At 37.5% G+C, this 13221-nt stretch overlaps 1 protein-coding gene across 3 annotated transcripts in view; it reads right to left on the reverse strand.

Moving 5' to 3' along the window:
• The window catches only part of LOC134801441 (talin-1-like), an 86255-nt gene that overhangs the window by 14411 nt on the left and 58623 nt on the right, over positions 1–13221 (reverse strand). For 2 of the 3 annotated variants that reach the window (XM_063774001.1, XM_063774002.1), the window contains 18 exons: positions 11691–11783; positions 11274–11348; positions 10525–10681; positions 9972–10084; positions 9248–9376; positions 8577–8756; positions 6223–6365; positions 5752–5889; positions 5371–5419; positions 5200–5237; positions 4838–4940; positions 4372–4481; positions 3710–3840; positions 3407–3546; positions 2858–2923; positions 1976–2087; positions 537–624; positions 73–286 (listed from right to left, as the gene is read on the reverse strand). In XM_063774001.1, coding sequence (XP_063630071.1) covers positions 88–286; positions 537–624; positions 1976–2087; positions 2858–2923; positions 3407–3546; positions 3710–3840; positions 4372–4481; positions 4838–4940; positions 5200–5237; positions 5371–5419; positions 5752–5889; positions 6223–6365; positions 8577–8756; positions 9248–9376; positions 9972–10084; positions 10525–10681; positions 11274–11348; positions 11691–11783 — 2064 coding nt within the window. In that variant the 3' untranslated portion in view covers positions 73–87. Of the gene's footprint in view, positions 1–72; positions 287–536; positions 625–1975; positions 2088–2857; positions 2924–3406; positions 3547–3709; positions 3841–4371; positions 4482–4837; positions 4941–5199; positions 5238–5370; positions 5420–5751; positions 5890–6222; positions 6366–8576; positions 8757–9247; positions 9377–9971; positions 10085–10524; positions 10682–11273; positions 11349–11690; positions 11784–13221 lie in introns of those variants that run through there. The other variant, XM_063774003.1, reaches the window with a different exon arrangement.

The following is a 13221-nucleotide window of genomic DNA, read 5'->3' on the forward strand; positions in this document are numbered from 1 at the left end:
CCTCTTTGAGCTTCTGCTGCGCGGCTGTCAGAGCTCGCATGAGCTCTGGGTCGCGTTGGGCGTTATCTGATGACGTGCTGACGTTGATCAACCTCTTGGCCTCAGGGTCATGTATCTCACCTCAGTGATGTTGTCCCTCCAGTCAGGCAGCTTGCTAGCCCGCAGGGTCCGTGTCGGCTCAGCTTCTTTAAGCTTCTGCTGCGCGGCTGTCAGAGCTCGCATGAGCTCCGGGTCGCGTTGGGCGTTCTGTGATGACATGCTGACGTTGATCACACGGTGTGCAAGCCTGGAAATAATGGTAGGGTTGAGCAAAAGCAACTGTTACCTATTACAACATTGATTATGAGATTAGAATACATCACTTGCGTTGTCTTTAAATCGAAACAAAACACTGCAAATACCTATTTGCTTGTCAGAAGGCAAGTGGATATATCGTCTCACTATTATTGTTTTAAGAATTCGACCGAGAAAGCGCTTAGATAAGAAGCAGGAGGGGTTTCACAGCTCTTTTACTATAAAAGCATAAAAATACTCACTTTCTGATAGCCGTAGAGGTGTTTGAGCACTTTTGCAGGTCATTCTGATGAGCAGTAGACTCTTCTTTCATACGCTGCATCGTTTCCTCTGCAATAAAATTTCACGATTAATTCATAGTATTAGAACATTGATGGCTCGGGCACGTAGTCCGGATGGGGGAAGATCGCGCAGTCTGGCGAGCGTACTCTGGAGTACCAAGTGGACGCCCTAGGTACCGCTGGAGAGACGAAGTGCAGAAAGACCTTAGCGAACTCGGCGCCGTCGACTGGACAGAAACGGCTTTGGACAGAGTAGCATGGCGGTCTTTGGTGTCGGAGGCCAAGATCCACTTCGGGTCGTTGCGCCACAGCAGTAAGTAAGTAAGTAAGAATATTGACAATTTCGTATGGGTACAATTAATCAGCAGAAAACCACATATACCCAGAATTTTATTGACGTAAAAGGATAAATGCGGTTCGAATCTCGGTTTGTATCGTACAATAGAGTTTCTCGGACTTTATATATGTATAAGTGAAAGAAAATATCATGATACAACCAGACTAATAACCGGATCAATAAGGTCTAGTTACCTCTCTGTGAGTTATGATGGCAGTCACTTTAGTGCGAAAATTTCAAACTGATGTAAGGTGCAGGGGGGCCACTTCGACTGCGGGGTAATTTAAACTAATCGAAATATCTTCCATGTTTTACAGTATTAACCCTTAAATGCATGATTTTTTCTTCTTGCCCGAAATTAATATATGTATCAGATAATTCTGCTCTGGTTCTAGGAAAAATATAACATCGATTTTCACTGCGAAATCAGTGTTAGAAGTTGCATAGGCTAAATCATATTTATGTAAATATATAATTATTAGTAAGGGGTATAGGAAAAATCTTTCTGCCATCAGAAAGGTACACTATTTGTGATATTCCTATGATAAAGCTTTTAAATATAAAATAATTACAAACCCCGAAAAATCTGCCCTAAATCACTCAATGGATTTCACACAAAAATCATCAACTTCCTGTTTTTCCATGTTTTCCCACATTTCGTCTTAAAACAAATGTAATTATTATAAATTAAAATACTGCGTAAATTTAAGTACAAATTCGGAAAATGGATTAGTTTAACAATTGAATTAATATACAGGAACAAATAGAATTTGTCTAATTATGCATAAAATTTGATGTTTATGTTGTGTAGGTTGCATCCTACACTATGCATTTAAGGGTTAACTAGAGTGCCATATATGTCCAGATAGCGAAAAAGATGTGTTGTGTGTGACTCTAGTTAATAATGTAAAACATGGAAGATATTTCGATTAGCTGAAATTACCCCCCAGTCGAAATTGTGCCCCTACATCTTACCTCTGGTTGAGTTGGAAAAAGTGGAACGACGAGCTAGTTTAAGATGCAACTGGGAAAGCGCTGACATGAAAAGAATTAGGATGCTTACCGGCAGTTTGCACAAACTGCATGGGATCCACGGCACGGTCGCACAGGTCTCGAACCTTGGACAGTGACTGCGAATACTGCGCCAGCTGGGTTCTGTATTCCTCAACAACCGCCTGCATCACACAAGACATATTACTCCACTTATAATATAACCACCTCCTAACTAGACAGAAAAACATAACTCATTGTAATTACTAAATGAGGTTAATAATAATAATGTTTTATCATTCCCAAAATCAAAATAACAAAACGCATCACTAAAAGCAAGAAAAGACGTTGGTATAATGAGAAGCGCTTGCAGATATGAAGAAAAAGAAACCTATTAAAACCGGGCAAGTGCGAGTCGAATTCGCGCACGAAGGGTTCCGTACCGTTACGCAAAAAACGGCAAAAAAATCACGTTTGTTTTATGGGAGCGCCACTTATATATTTATTTTAGTCTGTTTTTAGTATTTGTTGTTATAGCGGCAACAGACATACATCTTCAGTGAAAATTTCAACTGCCTAGCTATCACGGTTCATGAGATACAGCCCGGTGACAGACAGACAGATGGACGGACAGACAGACGGACAGCGGAGTCTTAGTAATAGGGTCCCGTTTTTACCCTTTGGGTACGGAACCCTAATAATGACGTATACCTATATTTGCCTATATGTTTACAAAACATTTCTATTGACAAATGTTTGAATTATGTTTGAGTTACTCAAGTGTGTTTGTTTTCGGATACTTACATCAAAACATGCTTTCTATCCTATTGGCTATTGTTAGCTAGGTTGAGTGGGACCATTTCTAAAATGCGCTCTGTTAGGGCCTCAACTAGTATGGAAAATCTGTCCCATCTGGATTATTTTCGAAATGAATAATGTTTTCAAATGTTCTTACCGTCTCAGTAGGATGCATGACTCTCTTTTCTGCAGCTTTCACCAACACCGGGGCAAACAATTCAGTCTGAAAACATATTTTTATTGACATTCTCGTTTATTTTACTCTACACAATCTTCATAAAAAACTTGAACTTAAAAAACTTCGAAAAAATACATCAAATGTAATTAGGGACTGCAATCCGAATCCAATTTGTATTATGAGAATGAAGTCAATGAATCTTTAAAAAAATATAAGCATTTTATTACATCGAAGTTATACGCAGTCGAAAAGTTGCAGCAATCGCACTTATAAGGTTTCTCCATTGTGTGGCATTTCATGTGGTGCTTCAGCGCCGATTTATCAATGAAGCTATACTTGCCGCAATACCAACTGACGACTGAGATCACAATGCTATCTCCTTTACCCTTGTTAAGACCAACCAAGAGTGAAAGAGATGGCATTATGACCTGACTCGCCATTTAGCTTTGCGGCAAGTTATTTTGTTTTGCGTGAATGATCATATGACGTTTCAAGCCACTCTGAAGCTATTTTTGTAAGATCTTTTACCTGGTTAGTGCATTGACGAAGCTCTGTATCATCACCGCCCTGTACATCGGCGATAACTCGTGCTGTCTTTGTCACACGGCCCAGGTGTGCGAGGAGATCAGCTATCTTTCGCTCCAGAATGAACTTGCGTTTCGCTTCATCTGGTTAATTAAAATAATATACATGTAAGCTTATAATCCTAGATTCAATATTGTGTTTAATTACGCAGGGTTGGTTAGGTTCAAATAACCTACCTCTATAATTCACTTTTTGCCTCCTCACCTGACTGTTACTCATAAGTCTCGTAACTGACAAGCTATATACCTCTTTCAGCATCCACCAGTATATCCATGTCAGCCAGTGGCTCCTCGTCTTCAATCAGGTCTTCCACCACCATGGTCACGATGCTGCGGTCCACTGCTTTGGCCAGGTCTTTCAGACGATCCATTAAAACGCTACCAAGACAATTTTATTCGTAAAAATCATATAAGATATGGGAGGTATCCGACCGAGTGATACCTTTGTCAACCGACTATTCTGATTATAAAAATACTAATCAAAAGTGATGACTTGATCAGGTTCGAGTATCTATTTCTAAAGTAAAATAAATGATGATGAAATCATCTTTATCAGACCCAGCGACTTTAATCATCAAATAACCATAGAATTTTGTGAGGGAATTTTTGCACAGAAATTAACTAGCAAAGTATTATTATAGGAAAAGGTATTCTATCTTTCTTCTTTCTTTATTCAGGGATGGAAACCGGTTTCCAGTATTAAAAAAAAAAAAAAAATTATCCTTTTTTTCTGAGCCTTAATCTTATTACCAAATGAATTGAAGGTTAAAATTAAAAAAAGGCCATACACTGCGATTTAGACTTAATTTAAATTGTATGAAAATGTTTACCGTTCAGTGATCAGTGATTAAGTGATGGGCAATTCGTTGGCCTATAATGGGCTGGCCTATATAGATATAAGTTACATACCTGCCGGTCTCCAAAGTGTATTTGGCACTGCACTGCTGTAAGAGTTGCTCGCACTCCTCTATAAGGTGTTTCATCTCTTCTCTATCGGTTTCTTTTAGGAGGGCCAATACCTAAACAAAAAATAAAAGTCATTATGATTTGGTCTTTTATACACCAGTTCAATTGGCCATTATTTTGTACACAATATTTTTGCAGAGAAAGTAGGGACAATCGAAGTATCGTTTAAGAATAGGATACAATCCTATATCGTGATGATGGATTCTATATGTCAAGGCCGATTGCACTAAACTAAAGCGTCTGTCATCTTAAAAGAATGTTCGCTGGAATTGATTGTATACGGAAAATCTCATAGTAGGTATTCTCTGGGATGGCATTAGTCAATTTTGTGCCTAGTGCAGCTGTTTAAACATTATTTTCTGCGAATCCAAAGTTCCTTTTACCCCAACTAAGTAACTGTCTCCCTTACCTTCTTTCCAATATCGATGACATTCCTCGCAGCCTGTTCGCCGTCTGTCTTGATTTGAGCCTTGAATGACGGCTTTTGAAGCCACTTGTTCGCGATAAGTACTCTGCAATATATGCAACATGTGTCAATATCAAGTGTCTAGGGAAAAATTAAGTTTGAAATGGAAGAAAATTCTGCTCTTGAACTTCAAACACTCGTGTTCTTAAATTCCTATTTCCTAGTCTCAATATTTAATAGCATAAACTTGTCTGCGTGGAAAGAGAAGAGTCGTGAAATGTACAGGATCCGAAATATTCTACGACTCTTCTTTTTCTCTCTGTCATAACATAATTATATTCGTTACGAAATTAATAAACACATACTGCGTTTGAACGTAGCTCATAGCTGCCATGTCACCTTCCTGTAAACAAGAAAAAATATTCAACTTAAATTAGAAAATATTTCACTTTTAAATTTTTTACTATATTACAAGATTTTGCTAAAGTGATACACTGAATTTTTACTTGATTTTGTGAGATACGGAAAGTACTTACATCTTCTTCTATGGCCCCTTCCATTAAGCCTGCTTGTTGTCCATTTTCTCTGTAAAAGACAGAAGGTTATTGTAGGTATAGATTCCTTTTAGCATTTTTATTTCCTTCAACTATAAAAAGGTATTAAAATCTGCTTTAACACCACACAACTCTTTCATTTTAATATAAAAATCTGTTCACATCTCCCATGACCATATTATACTCTCTTGCATATTTACCAACACCCTCGGCTGGAGGATTCCAATAGACTATATCTCCACAGCTGATTCGGAGTCACAGTTGTAATAAAGTCTTCTAACAATGTCGCAGGTCACAATGTCATATTACTAAAATATGATAAGTATTATTTAATATTTAACCCTCAACATATTCTCAACATACCTGACGCAAGTGACGAGTTTTTCCGATATCTCGATGACACCCTTGGTGTAGGTGTTGAACATCACCCACGTCATGGCTTGCTGGTTCTCTGAGGTCTTAATCGCTCGCATCAGTCCTGATGCTCGAGTTAGGAGCTCCCTAGAAATCATTCATTTTATTAAATATGTTCACACATTTCTATGATTAAATAAAATATTTAGTCATATTTTGATTAAATATTTAGTTGGAACTGGTCTTCTAAGCAAAATTTTACATTCGTAGTTTTTGAAATAATCAAGTTGCAAAAGATACGTTAGCAGGATGACTAACATCTCTAAAGATGGAACGGCAATGGGCGGCTCACAAGACTTGCCTGTGGGTCGTATTGTGGGTTACATTATTTAATAGCATAATATTGCCCTGCTTATCGCTTGTGCAGCCTACACATGGAGTAAAAACGAATTTAATAAGCATTATAAATGAAGTATTTACTTAGACTGTTGTATAACTTCGTCGGCCCGTTTCTGAGCAGCCGGCGAGGGTGCGGCCGCCGGTGTGAGCGCAGGATGCTCGATGACACTGCGCAGCGCGGACAAAGCCTCGATTGTCGCGAATGCTGTTGGCGTCAATGTTTCCTGAAAAACATCAAGAATAACCTTTGCAGCATACAATATTGAATAAGGAAAAAGTTTCATACTTTATTTATTTGCTGAGTTACGATAATCAGTCCATCAAAAGTGAAACGGAAAGTCTTTATTCTTTATAGTTCAGCGGTCGCAGCATGGTTCCATTTTTATCGCCTGTCACTAATTATGTCCGTCATTTTCGTACTTACATACTGGTAAGAACGCGACAGGCATGGTGACAAGCGATAAAAATGCAACCGTACTACCGACCGCCGCAGTAGTTGGTGCAACTAGACTTACGTAGCTTGAGGAGTTAAATTGGTTTTCAATATCTATAAAATATCTTCTCTAGTATTCATATCTGAAGTGCATAATTGAGCGCAACTAAATTAAAAACCGATTTATTAATTGGAAGGAAAATGTTACCGGTTGCGACCGTTGAACATTAGGGCCTACGATACTAATTTTGTATCACCAGAACCGAGAATTTCTGGTTCCGGTATATTGTTTTTGTACGCATAGGCATAAGGTAAAGGTAAAGTGTTTCGGCAGGTTAAGGCTCTTGAGAGTTTGTATATTTTTTTTAATATTACTAAGCATATCAATACCTTGAAAGCTTTTGAGTAAGTTAATATATAAACTATAGGGTTTTAGTTGAAACTTTTTTTATATGAATTTTTTCGTGAACCTCTTATTTGGCTCCCATTTCGTGATACAAATTTAGCTCAGCTCCTAAGTTCGTGAATTCGTGTCCCCTGTTTCGGAGTAAATTTTCTTAGAGTAATTGGTGATAATTTGCTGATAATAATTTTAAATATTTAACGGTCTTACCTACTTACGAGTAATTGTAAGGTCAAATTAAAAATAATATTTAAAAAAAATGTTAAATTGAGAGCTAGCTTAAAGCTTTTTGTACTCGTCGACTTTAATGGTTGAATTAAGACTTTGTAAACCATATGGGTACTTTAATACTTGATTAAAAGCCGAAATATATAAATAAAAAAATTAAAAAATAATAAAATAAAAAAGAATTAAAAAAATATATTTACAAAAAAAAGTTTAACTATCTTATACGTTAAATAGAAACATACACAAAAATAAATCAAATAAATTGAATTATAAATAAAATTGTGCTAGTAGTTAATATGAGAATATACGTGGAATATACAGGTATATTCCACGTTTAAGGTCTTAAATTTTTTAACTCGGGTCAAACTCGTTTTATGAGAATTCTAGTGAAAAAAACATATACCGAATTTCGCTCATACGAAACTTCATGAAATACATTAATTGTTTTCTAATTTATTTTTTTAATTATCTTCGTTGTTATATTTAAAAACAAGCACTCAAAATATATCTAGAAAATCCTTGATTCGTTAGTGGCACGAAATAGGAGACACACGTAAAATAAAATGACCGCTATTTCGTGAGTCGATTTATTGCAATTTTAAGGTATTTCTATGCATATATTCAATCTTTTTTCTTATCAAATCAATTACTAAGGAACCCACAGAAACACTCCTAAAAACTTTTATTCGAATGGGTTTAGCTTTTCCTTCCTATAAGCTTAACAAGTGAGAGCGCGCACCTTACGCCTAAAAAAAGTGCACGCATACAACACAGCTGTTCGCGGCCGTCTGACAGTTTCGACCGTCGTATTACTCTCAGTTTAATCACTAAAATATTGGTTATTATTTTATTGAAGAGATTAAATAATACAGATTTTTTTCATATGTATAATTTGAATAAAAAACATTTGAATTCCTTATTATTTGCGCCAGAAACAAAACTAACGAAATAACGTACTAACACGAACTTGGGGCCCGTTACCTTACTTACCCCAGAAACATTCGCTATGTTCAACTCTCCGTTTAACTTCGGGTTGCTTCCACCTCACTTACCTATAGCCTCAAGAAAACGTTCTTGACGCCCAGTCTCTGACTTTTGAGGAGCTCTCCTGAATGGCCTGTTTGAGGTCCGACCCTTAAATTTTAGACCAGTACTTAAATTGAATTCCAAGCTTACCACAGACACATTCGCCGTGTTCAATTCTCCGTTTAACTTCGTCCCAGTTGTCTCCACCTTACTGCTAGCCTCGAGTAGATGTTTCTTAATTCCCTTGTCTCTGACTTTAGAGGAACTATCCTGTGTATGGCCTGTTTTCTGTATGGTCCAACCCTTGAATGTTAGACCCCAACGTAAATTAAATATCAAACTTACCACAGAAACATCCACCTTGTTCAATTCTCCGTTTAATTTCGTTCCAGCCGCATCTACCTTACTGCTAGCTTCTAGGAGACGTTTCTTGATGCCCTCATCTCTGACTTTGGAGGAACTCTCCTGTATGGCTTGTTTGAGGTCGGAGAACTGTCTGGAGAGAAGAGACGATTCTTCCTTTGCCTGTAAATAAATATATTTTAGTAATGTCTAGCAGATATAGCCTATATATACTCAGAAATTCGAATAATAAATTGAACACTCATAAATTATTTTTTACTTCGTGATCTAATGGATCCATTTTTTTTTAATGTTGATAAAATGATGCCTAAGATTTAAAGTTGCGTAAGCCGGTTTTCTCGAGCTTAAGGTTACTTCTATACTTACTATACTATTTGGGTTACTTTACGAAACCGATGTCCACAAATCCTAATCATCTCTAATACAGATCGACCGATTTAGCTGCGATTTTATTTGAAAAAGTTGTGATCCACCAGCAATGATTCTTAGATCCACCAGATCCGCCATCTGGTGGATCTAAGAATCATTGCTTCTTATATCCTTAGATCCACCAATATATCTAAATATATCATCTAAATGTTATCAACGCCATCTGGTGGATCTAAGAATCATTGCATTTAAGATTTCGATCTTAAATTTAGAATTATAGATACCTGGTGCATGATGCCCGGTCTAGTGGTTCTGAAGCAAGAGTCCTGTGCAGTCGCGATCAGCTTGTAAATGCGTTCCGTGTCCACCATGCCGTGTTTGGACAACTCTGGATGCTGCTCCGATACTGACAGCTGCAAGAAAAATCTATTTGAAAAACGCGATATAACACATACGTCATTACTAGGCAGAGCGATAGCAGGTGGGCCAAAGTGTTGGCCGGAATGGTGGCCGGTTTAGGACGAAAGGAGTGCCTGGCGTCCATTGGCTCGTTGGGTGGACGACATTCGGAAGGTTGCGGGTCACGTCTGGATGAGATTGGCTCAGGCCGGGATAAGTGGCGTACTCGAAGAGAGGCCTATGTTCAGCAGTGGGCGATAAAAGACTTATATGATGATGGTGATGAAAGGGAGCGCGTTGGAGGGTCGGCTACCTTTTGGCAAAAATCCAACCTTTAACTTTGACATTAACAAGCAAGTGCCGATTCTTAACGCTTTGGAGGTTCTAAAAATTGGAAACTTTAGCCTAGTAATTACAATTTGCTTAAATAAAGAGGTTTCTGTGTTGTCCCCTATAGGTGACACAACTGTTTTTAGGTTACAAACATTCTGAATCTTATTGTAAAGCAATTATGTCAGACTATTTTGTATGCCAATATCCAATATTATATTTCAAATCTCATATTTCTGGATATAAAGACTTGGATGTGGATTCAAGTAAGATGCTTACCAAGTAAGCGCAGTGTTCAGCATAGTCCACATTGTTGTTAACTGCCGACGCCAAGTAGTCGAGGGAGGTGCTGAACTCCTCTCTGGATACCGGTTCCTCGCTCTTCAGGTTCTCTGCGAACAGGAGTGCTAGATTAAATTTAATGTTAAGTCTGGTGAAATCCTGCATAGGATCAAAGAGAATTTACACTAGAGGAATATTGTCAATGTAAATTATGTAGTCAGTACATTTAACACTTTTAGAACGCCATTTGACTTTGAACCTTATTTTTTCACTGATATGTGTTCAATTTGTTAAATGTCAAAAAGTATTGCTATATACTCGAGAGTAGGCCAAAGACATGGCGTCATCGCTTGAAAAAATAAGGATCAAAGTTAAATGGCGTTCTAAAAGTGTTATTAATTTGTGTCGAAAGATGGCAGTAAATGTACTGACTACGTAATTTACTTTGACAATATTCCTCCAGTGTAAATTCTCTTTGATAGGATTTTACGTATATCAAAATTGTGTGCGTAAACTGTTTTAGGTTGACATGATGAGTAACTTTACTTACTGATAGCTTCATGTTGCGTCTGCAAGGCGGACACGCACTCGGCGTACGGCAACGCGCAGGTGGGCCTGGCTTGTATTGTGCTCTGACGAAGTTGCAGCGCTCTGTTCATCTCGTTGCACTCGCGTTGCAGCTTGTCTCCGCTTGATGAGGCTCTGACCTGTTAGATTAATAAACCATAGACTATAATAATATATAGACAATCGGGACCTGGGTTATACTGGCATAAAATTGCTTTTTTTTGCATAGTGTGTAAGACCTTTAAAATTTTCAATTTATTACTGTTAGATTTAGATCAAGATAAGTCTGCAACGATTTTGATAGCACACGCAGTGCCAGTGTTATTTATACGTCATATGATATAGACGTTTGACGTTTAAAATAACACCTGCACTGCGTGTGCTATCAAAATCGTTGCAGACTTTTCTTGCTTCAACTCTATCAATTTTTTACTTCGAGCAGTAAAAAAATGAGCAAGTATTTATATATTAGTCATCATCGTCATCATCATCATATCAGCCAGAGGACGTCCACTGCTGGACATAGGCCTCCCCCAAAGAGTGCCACAATAACCGGTCTTGCGCCACCCGCATCCAGCGGACTCCTGCGACCTTTACCAGGTCGTCAGTCCACCTTGTGGGCGGTCTACCCACGCTGCGCCTTCCGGTACGTGGTCGCCACTCGAGAACCTTTCCGCCCCAATGGCTGGTTCTACGGGCAATGTGGCCCGCCCATTTGTAAGTATATTTTACCAATTTGTTGATAGCATCACTCAGCGACCTGCAAGCATCCAGCATTCTTCTTCTCGATTCGAAGGTGTTTGGATCCTATGGATGAAAAGGCATTATTAATAATTTATAGTATTATTAGATACCCTGAAGATGATAACAAATACGAGTCACTTAATAAAATCTAAAATGTAATAGTTTTAATTAAGGCACCAACTATATAGGTGGGTACTCAGTATCTGTAGGTATTTAAATAAAAGTAAACAAAATCTACCCTCAAATGGCTGTTTAAACCAGTTGAGGATAGATGAAGTCAGATCGTTCAGTGACTGATCCAGGCGGTTTTGTATTTGGTCGGTTAACCAATAAATGTTATAACTACCCGAAAATTTACAAATAGTTTGTTTAGGTATATTTAATGAATCAAAAATTTTAACTTACGTTATTACCCAACTCCGCAGTTTTAAGGAGGTTGTAAGTTACGAAACATAACTCCTGAGAGGTTTCGTCTATTCTGCTGTTCCTTGTTGGGTCCTAGTAAAAAGAATAGTTATGTAAATAATAGAAAATTCGGAAATGGTTTTAAAGAATTAGAAAATATATGTAACTGCCGTGTAGTGGCGCAGAATGGGGCAGAGTGGCACTCTCTTGTGTCAGAGGCCAATATCCTTTTTGGGTCACTTAGTGAAGAAAATACCTAAGTAATGTAGGGTTTTTGGTATTTAGCATACCTACTTAATTCGTTTTTAAAGTTAAGGGTAGTTTGAAATTGAAGACTGTTATTGGTTGGGTATAAAAAGAAACTACACTCGGCCGACGGGCTCAGTTGGTTGTTGAGTTGTGCTAGCAAACGGTTGTCATAAGATGAGATTATTGTTAATTGGAATAAGACAAGAAAATAAATGGATAAATATATTCAAGGGTGTTGTTATTTTACACTTCAGAAGTGTGCAGAACGTAAGTACACGCCTACTGTTATTACTTATTGATTTAGTGAGATAACTGATAATAACATGACCCTTATTCTGAGCTTTGAGATAATTAAATATACAAAATTATAATGGATTACGTAAGAAATATGGTACTGGTAACATTTTTATTTAATTTAAATAAGTACCTACATAATTTATTAATAATATTATGATGATTATGATTATAGGCTATCTAATTGCATGTCAGTTAAACTTAGGTTAGTTTGACCCATAAATGACCCTTAAATGGACATAATCATAAGAATATATGCGTCAGTTGGTCGAGAATTCAAAGTAACAAAATCAAGTAGGTACACCTTCTTCCTAATAAATAGGTGACGGTAATTACTTCTTTTGCTACTTACCTACCCACACACATGTGGAAATTAGGCAGAATATGTCAACACGTGGGTCTTGATATGTGTTGGTTATGGAGTGTTAAAGGGTGCCTTAATTTTCATTATTTTTTCACAACGGCGCACAGTTTCCGAGATAAATTGATATTTATGATTTACAACCAGGTCACGCAAATTAATTGATGATTTTGAGTTTTGATTTTGATCCTTAATGTTAAAATTTGTGGTAATATAAATAGATGGCTACTATGCAAACGGGGCATTAAAGGGGGCTTGAATTTTCAATCCTTTTTTTGCTACAACGCACCGTTTTTGAGATAAAATTAATGTTTATAATTTGAACTACCATTAAACATAATTTTATGTACTGTAATTCCTTTAAAGTTTATAAGGTATTATGATGTAGTATATAGGTACCTATATGTAACACCGGATACTTTTACGTTTCATGCCGAGTTGTTGGAGAATATGGCTGACGATGACTCATGATGATCAACGGCGCTTGCAAACGTATGTAGCTGGAATTACAGCGGCAGTGAAAAAGGAATCCAGAGCGAAGCAGAGTCCTGTTGTGAAAGTCGGGAGTAACCCCGCTTCGACAGCCTTAGTGAGGGGCACGCGCCACCGGACATCAGGTCATGTACA

Source organism: Cydia splendana, chromosome 22 (genome assembly GCF_910591565.1).
Source record: "Cydia splendana chromosome 22, ilCydSple1.2, whole genome shotgun sequence".
In the NCBI taxonomy this organism is placed as follows: Eukaryota; Metazoa; Arthropoda; class Insecta; order Lepidoptera; family Tortricidae; genus Cydia; species Cydia splendana.